The sequence below is a fragment of the Brachypodium distachyon genome, chromosome 1 (assembly GCF_000005505.3).
Source record: "Brachypodium distachyon strain Bd21 chromosome 1, Brachypodium_distachyon_v3.0, whole genome shotgun sequence".
Lineage (NCBI taxonomy): Eukaryota > Viridiplantae > Streptophyta > Magnoliopsida > Poales > Poaceae > Brachypodium > Brachypodium distachyon.
The window spans coordinates 4051103-4075468 of record NC_016131.3 but is presented as its reverse complement, the minus strand read 5'-3'; the positions used below and the strand labels follow the sequence as shown (position 1 = coordinate 4075468).

Here is a 24366-nt window from a genome sequence, read left to right as displayed (position 1 = left end):
ATATTTGGACAATTTTGATTTGAGTCACTTAATATTTGACGGAGGGATTATTCAGATATTGTAGCTTTGTCATGAGCTAACTTTTTAGAGTTTGACATATCTACCGCATCAAAGACAAATTTTAATAAAACTAATTTAGGATTGTAAATGTTTATAGATGCCTATAAACTTGGCAAGTTTAACTTGTGTTTTCGTATGGAGGGAGTAACATAGAATGCTGCTGAAGTCTGAGTACGTGGCAAAACAGATGGAACAATAGAAGGACGACTCATTGTTTCAATATTCAACGATTCAAAAGAAAACAGATTGGCTCACACGAGTTGGTTACAGAGTACGCCGAAGTACATACAAAATGGAAACTCTGCGCGGATGGATAAAGCCGATTGCAATGACCGAGATAGGGAAGTGTAAGCATCCTGTTGCAAGTTGGCACGGGAAACAGCCATATGCTTCGTGTTTGCTTAACCAAATGTGGCCACCAGGAACTCCTTATAAATGCTCATGAACTTGGCCACAAAAGCTGAAGCAAGAAGGGTTGCACACGAGTCAGGTATCACCATCAGGATGTAGGTATCCCCCTTAATCTAGTAGGCTAGTGCTGCTATGATGCTAGCCATTAACATTATTTCAACACAGTATAGGTAAATCTTGAGGTAGAGTATATGCTAAGATCAATTGAGAAGGGCCAGAGTATAACTAGGTAGGCTGATGCAATTATTAGAAAAAAGATAGTTGATGGCTTAATGCAGATAATAACCAAGTACCATCTCAAATTATCTGCAGTACAATAGACACTAAACCAGCATGGCAATCATAAAGGTCGCATGAGATGTACCTTCCAGATGAAAAATTGCCTTGGACCCAAGACGCATCTTGTGTTCCTGCAAACAACATGATAAGGAGCTTAGCAAGCAAGATTTAATCACAGAAATTAGGGAGACTACATTTAAGGCCTTATTACTGAGAGATAGCACTAGTACTATGTGGAACCAGCTGAAATAGGGCAAGCACAATCTATTGTGCACAGCATTTGTTAGCCTACTTGACAAGGGAAAACTTGATAGTGCCAGTCGGTAGAAGTATTAGCATAACAGGTACTCACATAGTGTGCAGCCCAGTGACAAATTTCATGTTTCAAATCAGAGTCTAATTTCTTCATTAACTCCGACAACAACTTCTGCAGTAACATAAACAAGTTCAACATGCGCTGACATTAAAAGACATGGAAGTTGAAGCAGTGATAGAAGCAGTTTATCACCTTCAAGATGCTTTCAGGTGGGATACAGTTGACAAGTAACTCGTAGAATTTCTGGCGTACAGAATAGAGCCTGAAATATTGATTTTAGATTTCTAAGTCGAACCAAGGAAAAAAAAATACATAAAGTTACTCAGATACCTCCCTGTGTGATGTAATAAAAGTTGAAGAGATGCGGTGAAAGATAAAACTGCATTCATAGGGTGGAAAGACGCGTAATAGATAAGGACACATAATATTTCTAGCATATAAATTTCTAAAATTGATGGGAAGCACACCCCCTTTGTTTTTTAACTCGTCCATTATACACACCAGTGGAAATAGAAGAAAATTGTTTACAGACTACATTTCGTTTTGGAGAATCACGTTGATATGTGCTGTATTTTAACTAAAGCAATATTGCAAAGAAATTAGTTTAACAGCAATATGATTGTTTAACAGCAATATGATTGTTTAACAGCAATATGATTGAAGAATAAAACATGTAAACATGATCTAGAAGGAAAAGGGGGGAACATTAGGGACTTCAACTGAAAATAAGTTAGAAAGAAACATGAAGTACCTTTTCGGACTTTGTTCGCTCAAGATATCAGTTGCTATTTCAGACACATACTTCTCCCAGTCAAGAGGAGGCGGCACTTGATTCGATGTAAACGGATATCTGAAATCCAGAAACAAAACAAAATCTTCAGTAAAAACAAGATAACTGAAAACTGAAGGGCGTAAAGAGTGAAATACATGTAGTACAAGAGAGAGTGCAATCAATAATAACAAAAGTGCAGTAACAACTAAAGGTAGCAAAGGCTTACTGCTGGACTTTGCATGTCTCGAAAAATAATATTGCTCGCCTCAAGTTGCGGTTTGACTGAGCTGCTATCCGAGCAGCAAATCCAAATGGAAGTTGCAAGTTTTCTTTCTTCCCAATGAATTCCAGAACTTGTACAATCTGCAAATGAGCAACGTATATATGGGTGTAGGATGCATAAATTCTTTAACTAGGTATAGGATAGGGTAGGTTGGAGCACCACTACAGTTTCACTAGTCCTTTTCTTTTGCTGTGAACATGGCTCCCACAAACATAAAAAAGCATAGAATCAAACCTTACATAGAGCAGTTCAAACAATCCCTGATATAGGTCCAACTTTACAGATGCAATTCATGAAACTCAGAACCAAGAAATAAAGTTAATTTTCCATCAGAACTAATTACGAAACACAGAACCAAGGAATAAATGCAACTTCTGAACACCCTATTAGACATTGTAGGTGTAGCACCAAACACAAAGTCAACCATTGACACACTACAACTAATGGCACTGAGAATGACACATGAAACATCAAATGTCCATCACTGACCTGATCTTCAGTAGGTGCATTCACTCGCACATTCAAGCAACGGGACCTTACGGCTTCTGTCACCTTTGAGGAGCTATTACAGCATAATATCAACCTACATGATGCACTGTACTTCTCCATTGTCCTACGGAGGGAATGCTGTGCTTCTCGTGAGAGCTTGTCAACTTCATTTAGGATGAGCACTGCAAGTTTACACAAACTTTGTTAAATTTATGTAGAAAGAATAATATTCTGTTTCAATAAAGCAAGGTCTTAAGCCTAAAGTCCTAAACAAGAGGTATGGTCAGTTTGCATGTCACCTCTGTTTATGCTCTTGATGGGACAACAATACAGGAAAATTTGTTCACCGACAAGTAACAAGCAAATCAATTAGCGTTTTTAAGACAAGTGCATGCTGTGTAGAGAAAAGTATTCATTCCATGCCAAAAAAAATTAATGTCAGGCGAAGAAAGGGTAGCACCACTTTGTATGACAAACCAAGAAACAACTAGAGTTATAGCAACATAAGCAGAGTTACATTGTAGAAGAAAGGGAAATCAGACCTTTAAATGCTCTCTTGCCTTTCGCATCAATTGGCCTGCTCTTCGCCATTTCTTTGATGACCTCCTGGACAACATACCTGTCCTGAAACCCTGCATCGCTGGGGTTCATCTCGACATGGTGGGAACTTGACAACATCACCAACTCTAGGTCAAATGTCCTTGTCCCAGTCTGTAAAAGGAAATAATACCTCAGAATCTCAAAGCACAATTGCAGATAATCAAAATTGTGAGCTTAAATTGTAAAACAGAAAATCTTTCAACTTATGCAGAAAGGCTACCACTACCCTGCAAAACACTATCCAGAATGGGGTGTTTTCCTATCATGGTGCGATTATGATGTGTTCACCAAAAGCAATAAAAAAAGGAACACTTCCTTATCCATATGGCACATGAACTCACAAGTACTATCAAACTAGCTATCCAAGTCGAAGCATAATATAATCTTACTAAAATCGACTTAATTTAATTTTGAGCACTTCTAAACCAAGCCTGCCAAGCTGGTTTCAATTTTTTTTCTTAGCCCTCAAATTGTTTCCAGTTAATTAAATATTCCCCCTCTAAAGCAAAATATTGCTTATTGTAAATTTTCTATGCAATGCTAACACTCCAATTTGCAGAACTAACCATAATACTAAGAAAGAACAGAGATAGGATAAAGAAAGGTTACAACTCACATCAATCTTCCACGTCTTGTTCTCCATCTTCACCTGCAACAAGACCATCAAAATACACAAAAATGTTAACACCAAAACCACACCTCCACGAGCAAAATCGACAAAGAAAAACGTAGAGATCTCCTATGGATTTATTTATTTTAGTAGGGCGACAACCTTCTCTGCACCTGCGCCAAACATCTGCTTGATGAGCGCCATGATTAGGGTTTTCTTGCCGGACCCCGGCGGCCCGTAGAAGAGGAGGTGCGGGCAATCCTGCTCCGCAACCTGCAATATGCCAAAAACACCGTTAAAGTGGATTAGCACGAGAAAGGCGGGCGAAACCCTAGAAGACTGATCTGGGGTGGGGACTGGCGGATCGCGGACACTTACGAGCTTCTTGAGGTTCTGCGCGACTTGCTCATGGACGGTGACCTTGTCTAGGGCTTTTGGCCGGTGCTTGTCCACCCACAGCATCTTGCTCCTGCGCCTCGCCGCCGACGAGAAGGGGGGCGGGGGATTGGGGATTGGACTGGGGGCGGAGAGAAGGGGAATGGAGGGGAGTGGCGGGAAATTGGGAGGATGGGGGGGTTGGGGGCGGGTTCTCGCGCCAGGGGAGGAGGGTTTTGAGATTTTCGCCGAGCAGTCCGTATCTCCAGGCCCTAGCGGCTAGCGCTCTGCTTCCAGATGCACGTTTTTTTTTTTGCGAAGTGATTCCAGATAGTACAATTTTCTATAGATGGCTATCGGCCATCGGGCCGTGCTTATCGGGTCGGGCCGGCACGAAGCCCCGCCTGTGCCGCGCCGGAAACTGAGGCCCACGGGCTAGCCCGGCACGGCACGCAAAGACCGCCAACGAGTCGCCCCAATTTGCTCAAAAGAAAAACGAGTCTCCACAAATGCGCACTTGTGAGTATTGTGAGATAGTGAGTAAAGTCATCAATGAGGCACCAGTGGTCTAGTGGTAGAATAGTACCCTGCCACGGTACAGACCCGGGTTCGATTCCCGGCTGGTGCACAACTTTTTTTGCATGTTTTTGTTGCAAACCGCTGTCCCCATTTCTGAAGGACGTGTCACATGTCCCCGTTTAATTTCTTCCGGCCTTGCGATACCCGTCACGTAGCAAAACAGAGCAAGAATATAAAGCGATCCCGGCCGGCCAACCTGGTGAACTCTACCGAGAAACTGTGCTTCACGCGGCAACTTCGATTTCCCGTTCCATGACGTGTCTGACGCTGATGCAGCTTCGTTTCGCACGGCACCAGAACTACAGTACTTGGCGGTTCGATCGACACCCACCCAGTCTGTTGCGGAGTACGTGCCGTCTGTTTCCGAGAAACAGCTAGACACAGCAGAGACTGTTGGTTGGACCGATCTTTTTGTTCATTTGTCGACAGTACTCCAGCAGAGATAGTAGTAGTACTACAAGCTGAGGAGGAGTAACGGGAGGTCGACCGACCGCGTCCTGGCGGTGCCACGTGCGAGCCTACTGGCGCCTGGCGCTTGGCGCTTGGGTTCCGGCCCGGTTTAGGGATTGTTTGATGTTAGCCTAATTTTTAGTCACTGTTGAGAAATGTTTTAATTTGATAAAAAAATGAAGTGTTTCGTTGGAGAAACTAAGGATAATCCATTCCAAATCCTTCGTACCATACAACTATTTTGAGATTTGTAGTGTTTTTTAATTTGAAGCTGCTTAGCTGGGTTGGTGAGACGTGGCTGTCCATCGGAGTTCATGGCGTTTGTCGTGGAGATCTCTTTGCCGTACCGGCTATCGGAGGAGCGTACTCCGCCTACTACTAGTGCTTAGCAAAACGACGCGGCGGTGCGTGCCGACATGTGCAACGCGGGCCGATCGGTCTGAATCCTGACGCGGCTGTTCCTGGCCGCTTCTGCCTTGGCCCGGGCATTTGAATCCGCAGGGGGGGCGTTTTCGGCAATCGGGCCCGTCGTACCGTAACGGACCGAATCGACCCGGCCGCGGGGGCGTCATCGAGACGCCGGCCACTCGTGGCCGTCCCTCAGTTCACGCAAACACACCCTTTTCTTTCTTCTTCTACGAGAGCCCGTAGCGTGTAGCGCTACTCGTGAAAAGGAAAAAAAGGAGATAGCACGCCAAGTTTGGAAGAAGGAAAACTTGGGAATTTTTGCTTCCTTTTTACTCGCTTTTTATTTAGCCTTTGGCCCTCGGGAGACGCGCGCTAAAACGGAAACGGAGGTGCGCCCCTCCCCACCACCACGAGAGAGCTCCGCTCGTCAACGCCGGGAGCGCGTGCGGGCGCGCCACGTCGCCAACCTCCCTCCTCCACCGAGGCGCCAAAATGACCGAAACACCCCTCTCCTCTCCAGTCCAAAGTCCAGGGCCACCCCCACCACTCTCCCCACTCCCCTGCTTGGCGATACGCTCTTCGTTGCCGCCGCTGTCTCGAGCGCCACCACCACGATCCGTTCCACCCGCGTCCAAACTCTGCTCATAAATCGCTTCCTCTCTCGCACACGAACGCCGGAACGCGTAGCGTAGCAGTGAGTTAATGCCGCCTCTTTGATCCCCGATCTTTTCCTCCATCGGCTCCCGTGCGGCGTTGGCTCGTCGCGCCTGGATCTCCATCCTTTTGCCTGCCCTCTCTTTCTCTCTGGATTCGATCGAAAGTCTCACGCCTTTTCGCAGCAGCCGTCTCTGTCTCTCCGATCCATCCCCTTTCCTTTTCTCGGACCACACTGCGCGTGTTTCTTTCCTTCCTTGGGGATTTTCAGGCATTCACGCGTGAATCGCTCTCTCTCTTTCCCCACCGCCACGAGGGCCGGATAGGAAAGGCCAGGTCCAGAAGGGGAAGGAACCCCGTGTTTTGTTTCTTTTTCTTCTCCCCATTGCCGTTTCTCGGAGCTCCGCGCGTTTTGCAATCCGCGCGCGCTCCTGTTTATACCTCCTAGTTCCCTTCTAAGGTGGCTGGCTTTCTTGGGTTCTGATTCATTGACGAATTGGATCTCGGATCTTGAAGTCGAAATCTTGGGGCTTTTTCCTGGTCCTGGGTTCCAGATTCCCAGTTCCAGGAATCTTCAATACCGTCGCATCGAGGACGGTTGATCAGTTGGTTCTTCCGCAAGGAGAATCCCGATTCAATAATGGCGAAGGATTCTGCGTTGCGGGGTCCGTGGCTCTGTTGCGTGGTGGCGGCCCTGGCGGCGTCCGTGTCGCCGGCGGCGGAGGCGCTGGGGATGAACTGGGGCACGCAGGCGACGCACCCGCTGTCGCCCAAGATCGTGGTGCAGATGCTCAAGGACAACGGCATCAAGAAGGTGAAGCTGTTCGACGCCGACCAGGGCACCCTCGGCGCGCTCGCCGGCACCGACATCGAGGTCATGGTCGCCATCCCCAACGTCCTGCTCGACCTCATGACCGACTCCGACAACGCCAGGGACTGGGTCCGCCACAACGTCTCCCGCTACCACTTCGACGGCGGCGTCAACATCAAGTCAGCTCTCTCTGCCTCCATTTACCTCCCCTGCTCTCTCCTCTCATTCATGGCGCCGCCGGCGTTGATGCATATGATCTGACCTGACTTCTGTAATCTGTATTGCTTGGACAGGTATGTGGCCGTGGGGAACGAGCCGTTCCTGGCCTCCTACAACGGCACGTTCGACAAGGTCACCTTGCCGGCGCTGAAGAACATCCAGAACGCGCTCAACGACGCCGGCCTCAGCGACGTCAAGGCCACGGTGCCGCTCAACGCGGACGTGTACAACTCCCCCAAGGACAAGCCGGTGCCGTCGGCGGGCACCTTCCGCCCGGACATTACGGACCTGATGACGGAGATGGTGGACTTCCTGGCCAAGAACGGCGCGCCCTTCACCGTCAACATCTACCCGTACCTCAGCCTCTACCTCAGCGACGACTTCCCCGTCAACTTCGCCTTCTTCGACGGCGGCGCGGACCCTGTGGTCGACAACGGCAACTCCTACACCAACGTGTTCGACGCCAACTTCGACACGCTCGTGTCGGCGCTCAAGGCGGTCGGCCATGGCGACCTGCCCATCGTCATCGGCGAGGTCGGCTGGCCCACGGACGGCGACAAGCACGCCACTTACGTCTACGCGCAGCGCTTCTACACCGGCCTGCTCAAGCGCCTCGCCGCCAACGTCGGCACGCCGCTCCGGCCCAACAAGTACATGGAGGTGTACCTGTTCGGGCTCCTGGACGAGGACATCAAGAGCGTGGCGCCCGGCGCGTTCGAGCGGCATTGGGGCGTGCTCCGCTTCGATGGCCAGCCCAAGTTCCCCATGGACCTCACCGGGCAAGGCCAGAACACGATGCTCGCGCCGGCCAAGGACGTCCAGTACCTCCCCAAGACGTGGTGCGTGTACAACGCCAACGCCAAGGACACCAGCAAGCTCGCCGAGAACGTCAATTTCGCCTGCACGTTCGCCGACTGCACCGCCCTCGGCTTCGGGTCCTCGTGCGCCGGCATGGATGCCATCGGCAACGCCTCCTATGCGTTCAACATGTACTTCCAGGTGCAGAACCAGAAGGACGAGGCCTGCGACTTCCAGGCGCTCGCTGTGCCCACGCAGACCGACCCGTCCACCGACACCTGCCACTTCCCCATACAGATCGCCGCCGCCTCCTCGACGTCGTCGGGACACCGGCGGCATTCTGCCGGGTCGTTGGGCGCCGCTGCTCTACTAGTGCTGGCTCTGATCCAGCTCTTCATGTTGCATTAGGGGCAGCATGCTCTTCAGATTCAGAGAGACTTTTATATGTATTTCACAGCTGTTGATCATTTGTTGCATCATTTTTTTGGATTAGTAGTTAGTACAGATCTTGTGCTGGACACACATATACTTCAGGATATATGTTGAAATGATATTTCACATGATACTGAGTTACTGACACACACTTGATGTGCCCAACTGCTGATGCAAACAAGCAATAGAGTTTGATGACTACCGAGTACCGAGTGCAGCTCATTCAGGATCCCAGATCCAGTGCTTCACATCATTGTTGAGGAGCATAGCAGCTCCTGCACAAGTGAGATTTGATTGGCATTTGGCAATATTGTACAGCAGCACATGCTTCTCGGATCCAGCATAACATGACCCAGATGCACAACTTTCCCTTCATTGCAAGTCGGCAAAAATAAATGCTTCCATCGCAGGTGAGGTGACTAATAACTAGTTTCTCGGTGTGATGCAACCACGCATGTGGAAAACCCATACCTGCTGCTAGTATTTCAATTGAGGACGAGCCTACTCGATGGTGATTTCCATTGTTAACAAAATCACAAACGGTTAAGCCAACCTCCAACGAAAAAAGAGGCCTGGGCTGGAGTCATGGACCCTTTTACAATTGTGGCGGTGTTCTGTTCAACATTTTTTGTTGAACTTCCAACAATTCTCCCGAATCCAAAGTCATAATATGCAGCGGGTACTTCTTAATGAGATCAATTTTCACAGAGAAGCATCTAATCACAGAATACACACCAAACCTACAATATTAACAAGTGACCATGCAAGCTGTCAAACAAAAAAAAAAGTGACCATGAAAATCTGCCAAGCCTCGAGCACAATAGGACAAGTGCATACTGTCTGGAATAAATATTTACGTTATTCATATTGCATATAAATAAGAATGCACCTGTGCCAATGAATGTTCCCCACACAAACACCAACAAAATATAGCATTTGAAGGCTTGAAAGAGTGGCCGAATTGGTGCAATGGCCCATTGGTGGGAGCTCAAGTACCCCGGCGAGTCGGTGACAGGCATCAGTTGGTGGTGTTTGTCTAAGGCAGTTCATTGGCACGGCAAATTCCAGGTAGACCCAATTCAATCCTTGACACATAATTCTGAAGTAAACTTGATGAGCAGGGATCCTGCAGAACCACCATCAGATTTTTGTGACCTTGTCAGCTTTCACGAGAGGATTCTGTTTGGCTATCTGCTCCCTGCCAGCTTGCTTGTAATCGAAGGTGCATTTGTGTGCATCTGCATAACGGTGCATTGAGCAGAAGGTATCTCCACAGCGGCACCTGAATCCTGTCAACCCGACCTTCTTCCGGCATGACAAGCACCGGTTACTGGGTGGCTTCGGTGCCTCCTCCTCGACTGCTTGCTTCCCATCTTTGACTGGAACAGACACTTCATCCTCGATTTCTGCCACCAAAGACGTGGAAGACGATGCAACAGCAACTTTCTTCTCTGCCACAGCGGCCACTGTCTTGACCTTCACAGTGTCCCTGTAACACTTTGAACACATGTTTTCAGTCATCCGGCTGCCGAAGAAGCCACAGTTATTAATGCACAATATCGGGGCCTCAGGTGCGTGGACACCCGTCTCCTCTGCCTCTTGCGCCATCCTACAGAAACAAGTGTAACTTCATTATCCAAAACTAACATTTTAATCAATAACTTAAAAATTCATTAGTACAGAGGTGGTGCACCATGTAAGTAAGGTATGTGGAACCGTGGAAGTGAACTAGGTAAGAGTCAGATGGACATCACAGATACTTGCCCTGCAACCATGGAGCATAACAAGATTGCAACACAGAATTGACCTCACAATGACAAGAACACACCTCAAAACACACCACAACCTTAGTTGTCTGTTCCTGCCATCAGTTTTTTTTTTTTTTGGAACGGAGGCAAAAGCTTTGCTCTCATCTCATTGATTAAGAAGTTCAGACAAATTTACACAGGCGGGACAGCCCAAAGAAGGAGAAAAACAAAAACCTACTCTGGCATCATAATACTGCTCAAGTGCTTAGCCCCTGCTATCACCCATTTTTTAGCTCCAGATCTTGACTATGATGATCGGCGGCATGGTCGATTTATTGCGGAAAACTATATGGTCATAAAAGAATGGCGATGATACGGCTCTGTCCCATTTGATTAACTGAGATTGTTAACAAAGTAAAACTGTCCTGGCTAAGATGGGAACTTGTCCTAACCTACAGAACAAATTTAGTTGTCCATTCCCATCAACCAGATCAGAGGTCATAGATAGGCACTTGGTACCATGAAAAAACACACCATATTTGTGGGAAGCGTCCTCAAGAAAATATATGTGGAAAGAGTCCCCATGGCCCATGCACATGCTGAAACACCTTGATGCAGACTGTTTCATTGTCATTTGCCTGATTAGGCTACTCCCGTTTTCAAAAAGAATTCCCTGGCGATTTAAATAATGCAATAAACAAGCATAAATATGTGACAGAGGATCTTAAAATGCACATACTTCCCACATCTTGTATGGAGAAAATAGGATGAGACCTACCCAGTGAAGTGGACAAATGTCATCGCTGCAAGGTAGACCAAGAATAGGAATGACAAAATCAAGTCTCTTAATTTCTTATGCCTATATATAATTGCAAGCGTGGAGGCTCAGACGAGGGCGGATAGGTATGCATCACCATCCGGGATGCCTCGGTTCGCCTTATCCCTATATATTCATATTCGTCGAGAAACTTGTGCACTTGTCCCATCATGGCAGCATAATTGATGGTCGATTGCGGCATAGATATGAATTTGCATAAAGATGAAGCTTCATTCATATTGAAAAATTATGCTTGGCAGTTTGGCATGCATCATCTCATTTTCCTTGTGTAAAGGAATAAATCCTATCTTTACACGACAGAGAGGCGAATCTTCACGCTCGTAGAAAAATTACACAGTCGTCTTGAGTTAAGGAAGAGATTTTACATGCATAAGCGAAAGCCGCAGGGAAGCAATCATGGCGCTACGCGTCCACCTTGCAAGTTGCAAGGATGGTTAAGAAACCTCGGCAGGCGCCAAGGCCACACGACAGAAGCAAAACCATATCGTGCAATCAAGGCCTACATGAATTCCCCTATCCGGAAATTAATCCTTAATACGGGCAGCTAGTCTCTTTGTTGTCAGTTATAAGGAAATCAAACGCAAGCACTCATCCGCCATCGCAACCAACACAAAATTCAGGCATGCCAAACCCTCTTCGCCGAGCATTAGACTATTGATCCGGCGAACCACCCAATCATACAATCGATCGCATCGCATCCAAGAACAACGCATCTAATAACCTTTCAACGGCAAATTAACGCATCGAACCAGAGAATCCTGTCCAAAAGCAGGTGCAGAACAGCCAAGCCTCGACGGCCAAAGCTAGCGCTGCGTGATTAACAGACGCACCTAGCGAGGGTCGGCGGGGGGAGGCTCCAATCGACCGATCGGATCCGCGGGCGGGGGGGCCTCCGGGCGCAAGGCGGCCGGACGGGACGGGTATTGGGTGTGGCTCCTTTCCTCCTCCGCCTGTTCTTCCGGGGGAGGAATTCGGTTCTTATTTTTCGCGTTCTTCTTCTTTCCTTTTCCTTTTTGGGTGCGGGGGTGGCGTCGGGCCACATTAATTTATATGGGAGTTTTTTTTTACAGGAATTTATGTAGGATTTGTAAAGGCCCGGAGAGAGAGAGAGGCCTTTCAGAATTGGACTCCACGGCTTTCTGTTCGAATTTAGAATTATCTTTTGGAATTTTATAATCGAAAGTTGGTGAATACGGGGTGGTTGGGTTGGGCTAGATCGAGTGGAAATGGCCTGTGGGGATTCTTCTAGACGCGCACAATCACGACACGAGGACGCGAGAATCATGTGGCCCTCTCCTGGCGCTGGGCCCGGGGAGGGGTGGGCCGGCTACAGTCGCCGGATGATTGAGCTCTTCTTTCTTTCTTCTTTCTTTGTCTGAAAGGAGACGGTTGAGTTTAGTAGAGAAGTTGTTGGGATCATGATTATGCGTCCGGCTCATTCCCTCTCGACACGTCTGTGCGTATTTTTTCAGATGACATGATGTGCTGGTTGCCTGCCTGGGCAGCACACCTGTAGTATAACTTTCCAAATCGTTTGGAAGCTTTTTTGTGCTTGGTCCGACTCATGCAAAGGTATCTCTGCAGATATGTCGGGCAAAATGCATGATTTGACCATTTTTCTCTCCTCCAAGCCTGCGGGTGTGGACGTGCAAAGAGGCAAGCTAGGGTGTTTCGTATCCTCCAGGCCCCCTCATTTGTTTTGTTTCTAATGTTTTGTTTCATTTTGACAATAGAATGGTAAAAACGATACAATTATTCATAGGAATGAATAGTGGAAGTTACATTTGTACGAAATAAATTTGTTAGTAATGTAAGCAACAATATTTTTTTTATCGAATGGAGCTTCTTTAGAATGGAAAAAAGCTCGGCCCACATGAGGCTCGTGCTTGGCCGGGGCATGAAAATTTCGTGCCATGCCGTGCTTTGGGCCGGCCCAACGTTCCTTGGGCCCTGCCATACCCGAAACCCTGTGTTCCTACCCCCAATCGCTGCAGCCGCCTAGAGTTCCTGCGCCGCTACAGAGGCTGTCGACGCCAGGGCCAGCAGTCGCCATCTGCGTCGCCGCTTGCGCTGCAGCGACCAGCCGCCTAGGGATGGTTATTGCTCTGCCGCTTGCCGCTGCTCCGGCTGCCGCCGGACGTCGCGGTGAATCACGTCTGGTCTCCGTCAGTGCGTTATTGTCCACCTGCAGTGCCGCCAGGCACGTGCCCGACGGCGCGTTTGGCCGATTCGCAGGGTGCTTGCTGGTGTAGAAGATTAGTTGAGTGCTGCAATTGAGGGACATCGATAATTAATCTAGCACTCCTTCCGTTTCATAATTCTTGTCTTAAATTTGTCAAAAATAGATGTATCTTACATGTAATATTTCTACAAGAATTATGAAACGGGTACCAGCGGGCGCTTCCGCAGCGGCTGTGTATCTGTTGGTGTGCCGACTGAAATTGATGTGTGGGTTGAAAAATTAGCACATCTTGTTGATTAGCTGCAGCTGCACCAGTTCATTTAGTTCTCGTCTTAGTGCTAGTACTAGCAGTCAGTTGCCGAGTGAATTACTTGCTGGTTTAGATGTTGCTTGTTTGCCAGCTGATTGATTAGGCGCAGTTTAGTTCAGATATTACTGGTTGCTGCTGCCGACTGATTTAATTAGCGCATGGTTGCTAGCTAGTGCTGCTAGGATGTTGATTGTTTTGGCTGCTGTACTAGAGGGTTGTGTCGTGTATGTGTAGTTGATAACAGAAGATCGGCCACATTAAGCTGAAAATGGAAGTTGATACTGTAGTTATGGGAGGTTTACCTATGATTAATGTATAATCCTGTCCTTATTATAGAGTAGTTTTCCTAATCAAGGTTTAATCCAGAGGTTTGGAAGCTTTACATGTGCAGTATAATATTTTCATTAAGCGCCTGTCTTGAGGCAAGTACATGATGTGCCTCTTTATATGGTTGCTCATTGTGTGTCAAATTTCTACACCTTTATTTGATTTGAGATAAGCACAAGACGAGTCCTTTTTTTATGGTTGCCCATTGTGTGTCAAATTTTTACTCCTTTATTTGATTTGAGGCAAATGCATGACGAACCCTTTTTAAATGGTAGGTTGTGCTTCGAGAGTGTGTGGTCCTTCGTAATTGGTATTTCTTCAATCATTTGGTACTTTCCTTGACAACTTTAGAGGACTGCAGATTGGTCAGTCCCCGCATAGGTTGGTCATTTCCATGCCAACACCAGTGTCACATCATATAGTCTCTGCCACATGTGTTTACATCCAGATTGTTCATTGAGATTATTCCACAGGTAGTTGGAGGATTGCAGATTGGTTGGTCATTCCACGTCAACACTGTTGTCACATGAGCCAGGACGTTGATGCAGACGTGTGGACATTATTTCGTGGGTATTTTAGTACTCACTGACCTCAGATTTATACAAGAATAATCTAGCTAAATTGGGTCCAAATGAACCCAGCGATGCCTATCTGCAAACGACAGAGTGATGACATCCTTCGGTCCTTGTGTTTTACAGAGAAATCAAACATTTAGTAAGCGACATTAGAGAGGCATAAAAGAATCCAGAGAATCCTCAGCGTCTAGAATGAAAGAAATATCGTGACGTATCTGCGCGGCCTTGCGCCACGCTTTGTTGATGCAAACAACAAACTTGCTTTTGTTTGTCTTTTGTGTGTTACGTCTTTTTCCACACAAGTCTGAAGATTCGTTCATGGCCGTCGAGAAATTGTTACGACAAAAGAAAGGGAAACAAGAAGAGGAGAAAAACATGTGATGCCAAGCAAAGCATCTATCGCCGGCTACCCTCTCAATGCGCCTATAAAACATTCAGTTCCCACAAAACTTCTGCTACTTTGATGTGCTACGGTCACTCCACATTACACAGTTTGGTTGCCACACGAGTCAGTAAGAAACTAATGGAGGTCGACGCAGCAGCAAGGGCACTCGTAGGTGACGTGGCTTCTCCATCACCGTGGAGCCTGCTCTGCGTTCTCGCTGCCCTGCTGGTCCTGTGGGCAGCCTCCAAGGTCGCGGAGAGATGCTGGCTGAGGCCGCGGCGGCTCGGCCGGTTGCTCCGAGCGCAGGGACTCGGCGGCACAGCATACCGCTTCCCGGCCGGGGATCTCACGGAGAACGGCAGGCTCAACAAGGAGGCGCAGTCCAGCCCCATGCCGCCCTGCCACGATATTGTGCCCCGCGTGGCGCCACACCTCTACAACGTTGTCAAGGAACACGGTATGTGAGTTATGTTGTTGTTTTAAAGGAAAATTCGTAGGAGAAGCTGCAAGAGTATATTTATTTCAAATAATAATTAAACAGAGTAGAAAAGATGAAAGAACGAGAGATTAAACTCTTGCTGCAGCCTAATTTCTTTCCCTTCTCTGTCTAGTATGTTTGTTTCTGACATGAACATTGAGCTTGACGCGTTTGAAAAGTGTTGTCAATTATTTGATCTTATTTACACACAAAAATGACTCCATCCTGCTCCCAGTCTTTATCGATCTACGTCTTCTTGATGTCTCTAGCATGATCGAATTCTACATTCCTTATTCAACATTATTTGAAAACATGTTGAGTGAGCAGCTGTCGGATCAAAATTTAGGAGCCGCTATGGCCGTGGCTTGACCAGAGTGTAACCGAAAAACACAAAATCATTGTATTTCTCAAATGCATGTAACTAAAAATGTTATATTTTCTGTACATCAATGTATGTGTTTTCTCGTGCATATCAAAGATTTTGTTGTCTCCATTTCTCTTACCGCCAGAACATATTGAATTGCATTGCAGGCAACGTTTGCATAACATGGTTTGGGCCAATCTTGAGGGTGATCATCGCACAGCCAGAGCTAGTGAAAGATATCCTATCCAACAAGTCTGGCCACTTCGAGAAGTTCACAAACAAACGTCTTGGGAAACTGATAGCCCCAGGGCTTGCGAACTACGACGGCGAGAAATGGGCGAAGCACCGGAGGATACTGAACCCTGCTTTCCATCTTGAAAAGCTGAAGGTACTATTCTTACAAGCTCCAGGCTCGATCGAAGTGTACGTACAAAAACACGTATGTGCATACTAACCGAAGCTATTTTTAGGGCATGTTGCCAGCTTTCTCAACGTGTTGCACCGAGCTGGTTGGCAATTGGGAGAATAAGCTAGCTAATTCAGGCGGATCAGTAGAAATAGACATCTGGCAAGAGTTCCAGAACCTCAGTGGAGACGTGATCTCCCGCACAGCGTTCGGTAGCAGCTTCATGGAAGGCCGAAGGATCTTCCAACTTCAAGCAGAGCAAGCCGAGCGAATAATCAAAGCCCTCCAGTATATTTACATCCCAGGCTACTTGTAAGTACCCTCCTTTATTTTGATTAAAACTAGCAGTATGTGATGTCATCTCTCTTAGTTGCCACTAAAATTCTATTCTATTTAATTCGCCTCCACATAAATCGACTTTGGCACACAAAACAAAACTGGAAGTGTATTAGGTTGTTGCGATGGACTTTCCCTAAAAAAAAGGTTGTTGCGAAGGACTTGGTGTGTAGCAATGGAAGAACAACGATATGCCCTCCGTCTAGGTTTTGCAGGTCTATTTCCCTCAAAACTCGACTCACAAATCGAAGGCCCAATTCCCTGTAAATCCTGCTTGGAAGTATATTTTGGTCCCGCGCATTAACTGCTAGGACTTAATTCCTCCCCCTCCCGTAATTTTCTCTACCGAGACTCCCTCTCTCCAGCTTCCACTCGCCATCTCACCCGACCGTTCGGTTGCCTTTGAGATTGATTTGGATGGGTGATGGTTAAGGAAGGGAGTAATTTAGGCACGATTAAGGGAAAGTTTTCTTCCCCGGTCATTTCCTCTTTCTTGGTTATAGCATTTTTATGGACCGGCCTTCAAAACCCCGACAGAGGGAGTACTAATTTAAGATTAGTGATCCATGATGCATCTTCTCTAGCCCCTCTTACAAAAAAAATTCCAGCATGCCTCCGCCCCTGCATGCATACGTGAACCTTGTATTATGTTCCTTCTTTAGCCTGATCATTGGAGATGTCTCGATTGCTTTTTATCATGCCTTCAGAAATTCGGATCCTGTCAGACATCCTCATCTTAATCTAATTGTTTATCTATCAAACATATTTTCGTCACACTCTTATCATAGCTTGTTCCACCTTTTATGAAAAAAACCTTCAAATTTTTCACCTTGAGGGGGTTTGTAAAATATATTTAAGTGATTAGACGTTCCACTTTTCATCTCATCCATTTATTTTAGATACATCGGTTAGGACCGAAAGCTTTCAGGTTTTGACTGAATAAAAGTTTTCACCTGATACCTTTCCTTTTACTAAATCGCTTGCTTTCTTTCTTAATATGTGGTGTCACTGATGGAGGTGTATTGGATGTTTTGATTCTTCGTAGTTGGTGTATGCTTGTGGTTTGATGCACCTGCATTTTTATTGGTTGGTCTTGCATAGGAAAAAAAAAAAAGGGGGCCCATGTAGATCGAGTCACGCATATCCCCGTGAGTTAGATGCTTACAACATGCCAATGGTTTCAGAATCCTTTCTCTACACGAACACGATATGTGCCGATATAGATGCATATTTCCTTAACACGGGAGGTAACTAGTTGGCGACTTGGCGGTCACTCGCAGGGTAAGCACCCAACGGTCAGTAGACCGGCCTATCTTCCTTCTCTCATTTTTTTATTTATATTTTCCAACCTCCCCACTTTTGGTATTCCTGACTTCTGGTTTGTAAATTTTAGTTCTCTCAACTTTCAAAATTTAAACCATTTTTTCCAAAAAAGAAATTTTCAAAATTCATAGAAAGAACTTACAATTTTTTGAGAGCAAACTTTTAACAATTTTGGGAAACTTCCCAAAAATAATCGAAAAAAATTAAATGGATGACAGTCGGCTGAGAGAGAGTGAGAGAGAGAGAGATGGGAGAAGAGAGAGGGAAGATGCCCCGAACGTCGGATGTGTGTTAGATTGACAGTGACGAGCCTCACCGAGAGTGATCTCACTTAACATATATAATCATCATTACATGCATTTGTCCAATAATGGACAATCATATTCAATGCATGCACTTCTTGTTCATAGCAATATAATTCGAGCTTTGTAAATAAGATCATCAAACTATATATTTTAAGCTTATATGGAAGAACATGGTTGTTTGTTTTGCCTTTTATTTTAGTAATATAATAGTCAGAAGATTACAATTTGTAGTAAAATTATTTTTGTTGTTTGGAGAATCAAACCAGTTCCTTGCATTTACATATGCCTACACTCCATGCAATTGCTTTGCGTTTGGCAGGTTCTTTCCCACGGAAAACAACAGAAGGATGAAGGAAATCAACCGGGAAATTGAAGGGCTCCTGAGAGGCATCATCGAGAAGAGGGAACGCGCTATCGAGAGCGATGGACATGAACACGATTTGCTTGGTTTGATGCTACAATCAAACAAGGCTAGTGGGACATCTAGCTTGAGGATGAGCACAGAGGATGTGATTGAGGAGTGCAAGCTATTCTACTTTGCGGGGATGGAGACAACATCGGTGTTGCTCACATGGACACTCGTCGTGCTCGGCATGCACCCTGAGTGGCAGGATCGAGCGAGGAAGGAGGTCCTAAGCGTGTTTGGCAAGAACAAGCCTAGCTTCCATGGTCTGAATCGATTGAAAACGGCAAGTGTTCCTCACCGTTGTGACGCTGCTGCATTAGAAGTTCTGATTTACAATAAACCTCAAAGGCTGAAAGTTATTGGTTGCTCGTTGCTCACTCTATGTTGCTTCTAATTTTTTCATCCAGGTTACGACGATACTGTATGAGGTTCTCAGATTGTACCCGCCAGCGGTCACACTGAATCGAAAGACATCCAAAGAAGTGGAGATTGGTGGCATCTCGTACCCTGCAGGGGTAGCAGTTGAGCTTCCCATAATCTTGCTTCATCACAACCCAAACATATGGGGAAAAGACGTGTTGGAGTTCAAGCCCCAGAGGTTCGCGGAGGGCATTTCCAAAGCAACCAACGATCGTCTAGCATTCTTCCCATTCGGTTCGGGGCCAAGGATCTGCATTGGTCAGAACTTCGCGTTGCTGGAGGCTAAGATGGCTCTAAGCATGGTTCTTCAGCGTTTCGAGTTCAAGCTCTCACCTTCTTATGCCCATGCACCGTACACCGTCATCACACTGCATCCTCAACATGGTGCACAAATTATGATCAAGAGTCTCGAATGATTGCGCTATCTAGAATCTCCTTGCACACAAGTGTGTGTGTGTGTCTATATATATATATATATACACCAGAGTTTTAATTGATATTACTATCAATTATTCGGGCGGGGAGGACATATCCACCTATACCCGAATAGTTGATAGAATATCATTTGATTTGAATATGATTGAAAATATCATTTGATTTGAATATGATTGAAAACTGAAAAAAAATAATATGAATATATATATATATATAAATAATTAAAAATAATGAAAAATATTAAATCTTAAGAGCCATCGTTAGCATGTATTAGGCATATAAGACCCATCATCAGCATACAAGATCACAAATGCATGGGATCCTATGATTTATGTTGTGCAGACGAAAAATAGCCAAGGAAACAGACAATAAGGCTGCAGTGTGTCGAAAACACTATCATTAAAACACAAGACTACTCCCAAGGTGAAGGAAGCCACGTTCGTATGCAAACAAAGAGAAGTGGCAGTCAAAAGACCCCTTATCAACATGCATGCATGCATCCAAAGGCTATAAAAGAAGCCTAGGACCTATAAAGGAGGTGCATCATGGACATGGAGAAAGGTGAGGTAAATAATGCATGGGAGCACTATTTGAGCCAGCCATGGTGCCTATATAAGGAGGCTCTTTGCAGTATTGGAAGACACACAACCATCGAGCACAACACAAGCCTTCAGAGCAGCAAGTAGTTCAGGGCAGCTAGCCAGAAAACTATCTGCTCTCTAGTAGTAGTAGTAGTACCACTTCCCACTGTAACAAAGCTTGTGTAATCAAGGCATTTGTAACATAAGACTGGGAAGGTAGTAACATAATTTCTTTATCTTTGTGTGAACCCTTCGAGGGTTCCCGAAAGGGAAAACCGTATGTAAACTATATTGTGAAATGAAGTAGTTTTGTTTTTCCCTCGGTCTTTTTAGCATGTTTATACGGGTGGGTGCTTATGCTAGGGATCCTATAGGAGAAACCTCTGCGTGTAGTTCTCTGTTAAGTCGTGTGTGTGGCGTTGAAAAGAGAACCTTGTAACCGTAGAGAAGTGTTCCCTTCGGGTGGAACTGTCTGAGAAGACGATAAGAAATCACCCATATAAACCTGATTAAAGACGCCTAGGGAAATAAACTTAGCTACTCCTGAAGCAATATAGTAATAAATACGGTGAGTACTGAGTAGGATTATTACATCACTGCGAAAACCGTCGGTAGTTCCTTTGGCCTCACCAGCCTTATAAGATCCTGCAAAAAGATAATCATAATATTTAATTTACCATATAACCTAATATTAGCCGAAATAATTTGAATATTAACGTATCTAATATTTATTTATATTGTATATATATATATATATATATGCAATATAAATAAATATTAGATACGTTAATATTCAAATTAATATATATATATATATATATATATATATATATATATATATATATATATATATATATATATATATATATATGGTGCATTTTATCAAATCTTGTTGAAAATAAAACAGGATAAACTCAAACTCTCAAGTCTCACCAGTTATTCTCACCTCACCATGCCATCTTACTCATATCCTCCTTTGGTGGGAAGGAGGATCGCCTGATGTACGATTATTGTGGCTGACACCTGGGTTCGAGCGCACACGTCAGCCACCACCACAACAATAGCCGTACGTCAAATGAGCAGTGTCTTATTGCGGCCATGAGTGAATGCAGTTTTTCTCAGCATAGGTCGGTATCCACGTATCATTCTAGCCACGGATTCACCTACCAAAAGAGAAATGTGTGTTTTCACATGGCTAAGCAACCAAATGCACGATGCCATCCCTGTAGCACCAATCTCTAGAAAACGTATGGTCAGAATGGTACGAGTATACAAATCTACGTTGGACGATAGCTTTTTTGGGCCGTGATTGAGAAATCGCGGACTCATGGCCCAATCTTTCGATATGTTCTTCCACTGGCTAGCACTCCTCCATCGCCAAGGATTCGTTGGACCGTTGGGCCGTTCTGATGGGCCTCTACGATGCTGATTCTGCCACGGGGAGGATCGTCCCAGCATCGACGACGAACCCGGCCGGCCCAAAATGCACTGACGACGGACCAGCCAAAAACGAAAAAACATGTGTCAACCCGAGACCACGTCTTGCACATGAAACAGTAGTGATAGAAAATTCCAATACTCGATCTGTGCATCTTCCAAATTCCAAATTTCCGATAGCACCAAGGCAACCCACATTTGGCGCCACAAGGACGCATTCAACTCGATCCCTCATGCCGCCCTGGGACAGCTGCTCTAACGATTACAGAAGACATGGTCTGGTACTCAAGTGGCTAGTCACCAAAAAAAAACAGAAGTACTCAAGTTGCTGATGGCGATGTACATACACATATGTGCCATACTAAGCTCTCTCGCTCCCTATATATACGTGCGAGCAATGACCGAGAAGCACAACACCCAGAGCAGCATCGATCCATCTAAAAAGATCATAGGGTCCCTACTCACTAATTAATCAGATTCAGTGATCGACATGGCTTCCAAGCATATGCTCGTCGCCGTGGTCGCCCTGGCCGCGGCCTTCCTCCCGGGGCTCGCCGTGGCATCGGAGCACGTTGTCGGCGACGACAAGGGCTGGACTCTCCAGTTCAACTACACGGCCTGGTCCGAGTCCCGTCAGTTCGTCGTCGGCGACACGCTCTGTATGTACATCATTAACCTCTTCATGGACCTTCAGTTGTCTTGATCTGACTGCACGCGACATGAGAGACTGACGGTGTATCGGTTCTTTGCTTTGTGTCGAATGTCGATGTGCAGTGTTCAAGTACGGGAGCAGCGCCCACAACGTGGTGGAGGTGGGCGGGGCGGACTTCATGGCGTGCACCAAGCCGCCGACCGCCAACACGTGGAGCACCGGCGAGGACAGGGTGACGCTCGACAAGGCCGGGCGCCGGTGGTTCATCTGCGACATCGGCGAGCACTGCGAGAAGGGCGGGATGAAGTTCAAGGTCACCGTCAACGAGGCCGGCGCGCCGTCCCCCAATAGCCCGCCGGCGCCGTCCAACCCCGCCGGCAAGGTTCACGCGAAGCACTTCGGGGTCGCTGCCGTCACCGCGCTCGCCGCCGCCGCGCTCGTGCTCTAGGCGCCGCTACTTACTCTGCTGGACCTCCGGCATATCATATACTGTATGTGATCAATTGATCGATCGAGCGTTTTCGTCAGTGTTTTTTTTTTTGTGTACGTACGTGGTCGTGCTGCTATACGCCTATATATACGTACGCGCGTATGTGCATCTCTTTTGATGTGTCCTTGTGAATGTGGGCCCTCGAAATTTTCTTCGGTCAAAGATTTAATTTATAATTTGATTTCGTTGATAATGAAGTTACGAGTGCTGTTAAAATATGGTTTGGTTTCTGTGCAGTTGCTTGGGCTAAGAATTTTAGCATGAAAATTTCGCACCAAAATATGCGCAAAATTCAGATATACAGAGGCAAATTAACGAGATTGGCAGCTGATTTCTGCCATATATAACTCAAGTCTTCTCTGACGTGCTCTGAACCTCCGAACAAGCTCATGTGTACTCTGCAAAACAGTTTTACGATTTTTTAGCCAATTAAGAACAAGTTTTTTTAAGTAACACGGTACAAACGCAAACGCTCAAAACACAAGCGTACACTCATCCCTATGAGCAGCTCTAAAAGACTGAGCCACCAGATCTTGAGAGATTGTAATCCAGTGAAATATGACACCCATGCCAATTCTAGTACTTTAACCCAGGTGGGCTGGTTCCACCACAAACCACACCACTTGAGCTATGCTTAGTTCACGCAACTAAGAATAAGTTAACACTACCCAAGAACAATTCAATATAACCGTTGAGATTTGTGCAAGTTTAAAGGGATGAAAAAAAAATCTTCATCAGATGCATATGCCGACCGAGATTTTTTTTTATAATCAACTTAGAAATAGCCCCTCCTTATACAAAATGGTTTTGGTCAGAACACTCTCGCCAACCTAGAAGTGCACATTGGTACTACTTGAAAAGAAAACTTCACTGCATTTTTAGTAGTGCACGATCATTTTCCTTATATTTTTCATTTTTGTTCAAGGTTTATCAAATGTAATTTATTTTCAGTTTTTCTAGGATTTAGTCACCCGAGAAATATTTCAGTTGATGACGTGAGTCCTCGATCGATTTTGAGAAATATTTTATATTTTTGTTCGGAACATATCACAAGGAAAAAACTTTTAAGTGAAAATTTACATTGGCAACTAAACGTTTAAGTTAAAGATCGACGTGGCATTAAGTTCAAGATCACCGCTTCACTATCCAACATGCCATGTCGATATGACAAGTCAGTGGGCAAAACCATGACACATTGGCACCGAAAAATTTCAGACCAGATGAATGACCATTGGTGCCGGTTTCTATAGTTGGGAGATAAAAAGGTTAAGGGTACCATTTGCATACTTTTATACAAAAAACAATACAGACGCCAACGTGTGTAAATACACACGTACAATCATCCTTATGAAAACACATACAACTATGAGAGACTACCACAATCCTGAAATGGGGTTATACTCCTTTTCACAAAAAAAAATCCTGAAAGAAATTTATGTAAACACAAGCACCAATGTCAAGTCTAGTATTTAAATCGGCGCGTACTAGTTCGAACTTTGCGTATTCTTCAACGAGATTCTCAGTAAAAGACATTTGGATCGAGAACACATAACCAGTATATATCCGCTTCTTCAGTGTATCGGTGCCGGCCGGCCGATCGACCAGGTCCGAAAAATGAGACGATCGACATCGACCGACAAACTCCCATGAATTTTCGATTATGCATCGGTGCGCGCCGGCAAGGCCCGGCACCGGAACCCCGTCGTCAGCCCCACCGGTTCACCGGGCAAGCACACGTCACATACGCTCCCAAGAGCACAGGTGGACGAGACGAAACTATAGAGAGACCACGTCAAACTGAAAAAAGCTTTTCTGAATCCTC

At 45.7% G+C, this 24366-nt stretch overlaps 5 protein-coding genes and 1 non-coding gene across 7 annotated transcripts; 4 read left to right on the top strand and 2 right to left on the bottom strand.

Moving 5' to 3' along the window:
- Positions 1 to 236: 236 nt before the first annotated feature.
- On the bottom strand, positions 237 to 4419 carry LOC100837911 (replication factor C subunit 5). The gene is made up of 11 exons (XM_003557785.4): positions 4199 to 4419; positions 3983 to 4093; positions 3827 to 3859; positions 3153 to 3321; positions 2611 to 2792; positions 2065 to 2201; positions 1818 to 1916; positions 1259 to 1328; positions 1103 to 1177; positions 836 to 881; positions 237 to 520 (listed from the first exon to the last, which is right to left on the bottom strand). Exons 1-11 carry the CDS (start codon positions 4280 to 4282, stop codon positions 462 to 464), a joined length of 1065 nt encoding a protein of 354 aa, XP_003557833.1. The 5' UTR covers positions 4283 to 4419; the 3' UTR covers positions 237 to 461.
- Positions 4420 to 4752: 333 nt separating this feature from the next.
- On the top strand, positions 4753 to 4823 carry TRNAG-GCC. The gene has a single exon. It is a non-coding gene; the product is annotated as a tRNA-Gly (tRNA).
- Positions 4824 to 6175: 1352 nt separating this feature from the next.
- On the top strand, positions 6176 to 8751 carry LOC100835141 (glucan endo-1,3-beta-glucosidase 8). Its single transcript, XM_003557776.4, has 2 exons — positions 6176 to 7276; positions 7391 to 8751. Exons 1-2 carry the CDS (start codon positions 6927 to 6929, stop codon positions 8520 to 8522), a joined length of 1482 nt encoding a protein of 493 aa, XP_003557824.1. The 5' UTR covers positions 6176 to 6926; the 3' UTR covers positions 8523 to 8751.
- A 478-nt stretch (positions 8752 to 9229) lies between these two features.
- LOC100828422 (zinc finger A20 and AN1 domain-containing stress-associated protein 6) lies at positions 9230 to 12158 on the bottom strand. Of its 2 annotated transcripts, XM_024457381.1 has the most exons (3): positions 11963 to 12158; positions 10240 to 10311; positions 9230 to 10155 (listed from the first exon to the last, which is right to left on the bottom strand). In XM_024457381.1, exon 3 carries the CDS (start codon positions 10152 to 10154, stop codon positions 9687 to 9689), a length of 468 nt encoding a protein of 155 aa, XP_024313149.1. In that variant the 5' UTR covers position 10155; positions 10240 to 10311; positions 11963 to 12158; the 3' UTR covers positions 9230 to 9686. The 2 variants fall into 2 exon arrangements, with proteins under 2 accessions (XP_024313149.1, XP_003557802.3); XM_003557754.4 differs by lacking the exon at positions 10240 to 10311 and having other exon boundaries at positions 11963 to 12156.
- Positions 12159 to 14970: 2812 nt separating this feature from the next.
- Positions 14971 to 19554, top strand: LOC100841460 (cytochrome P450 72A14). Its single transcript, XM_003557709.4, has 5 exons — positions 14971 to 15368; positions 15921 to 16141; positions 16224 to 16471; positions 18443 to 18812; positions 18937 to 19554. The coding sequence occupies exons 1-5, from the start codon at positions 14990 to 14992 to the stop codon at positions 19363 to 19365; spliced, it is 1647 nt and encodes a 548-aa protein (XP_003557757.2). The 5' UTR covers positions 14971 to 14989; the 3' UTR covers positions 19366 to 19554.
- Positions 19555 to 20869: 1315 nt separating this feature from the next.
- LOC100846857 (mavicyanin) lies at positions 20870 to 22737 on the top strand. Its single transcript, XM_003559288.4, has 2 exons — positions 20870 to 22061; positions 22177 to 22737. Exons 1-2 carry the CDS (start codon positions 21893 to 21895, stop codon positions 22500 to 22502), a joined length of 495 nt encoding a protein of 164 aa, XP_003559336.1. The 5' UTR covers positions 20870 to 21892; the 3' UTR covers positions 22503 to 22737.
- Positions 22738 to 24366: the final 1629 nt, after the last annotated feature.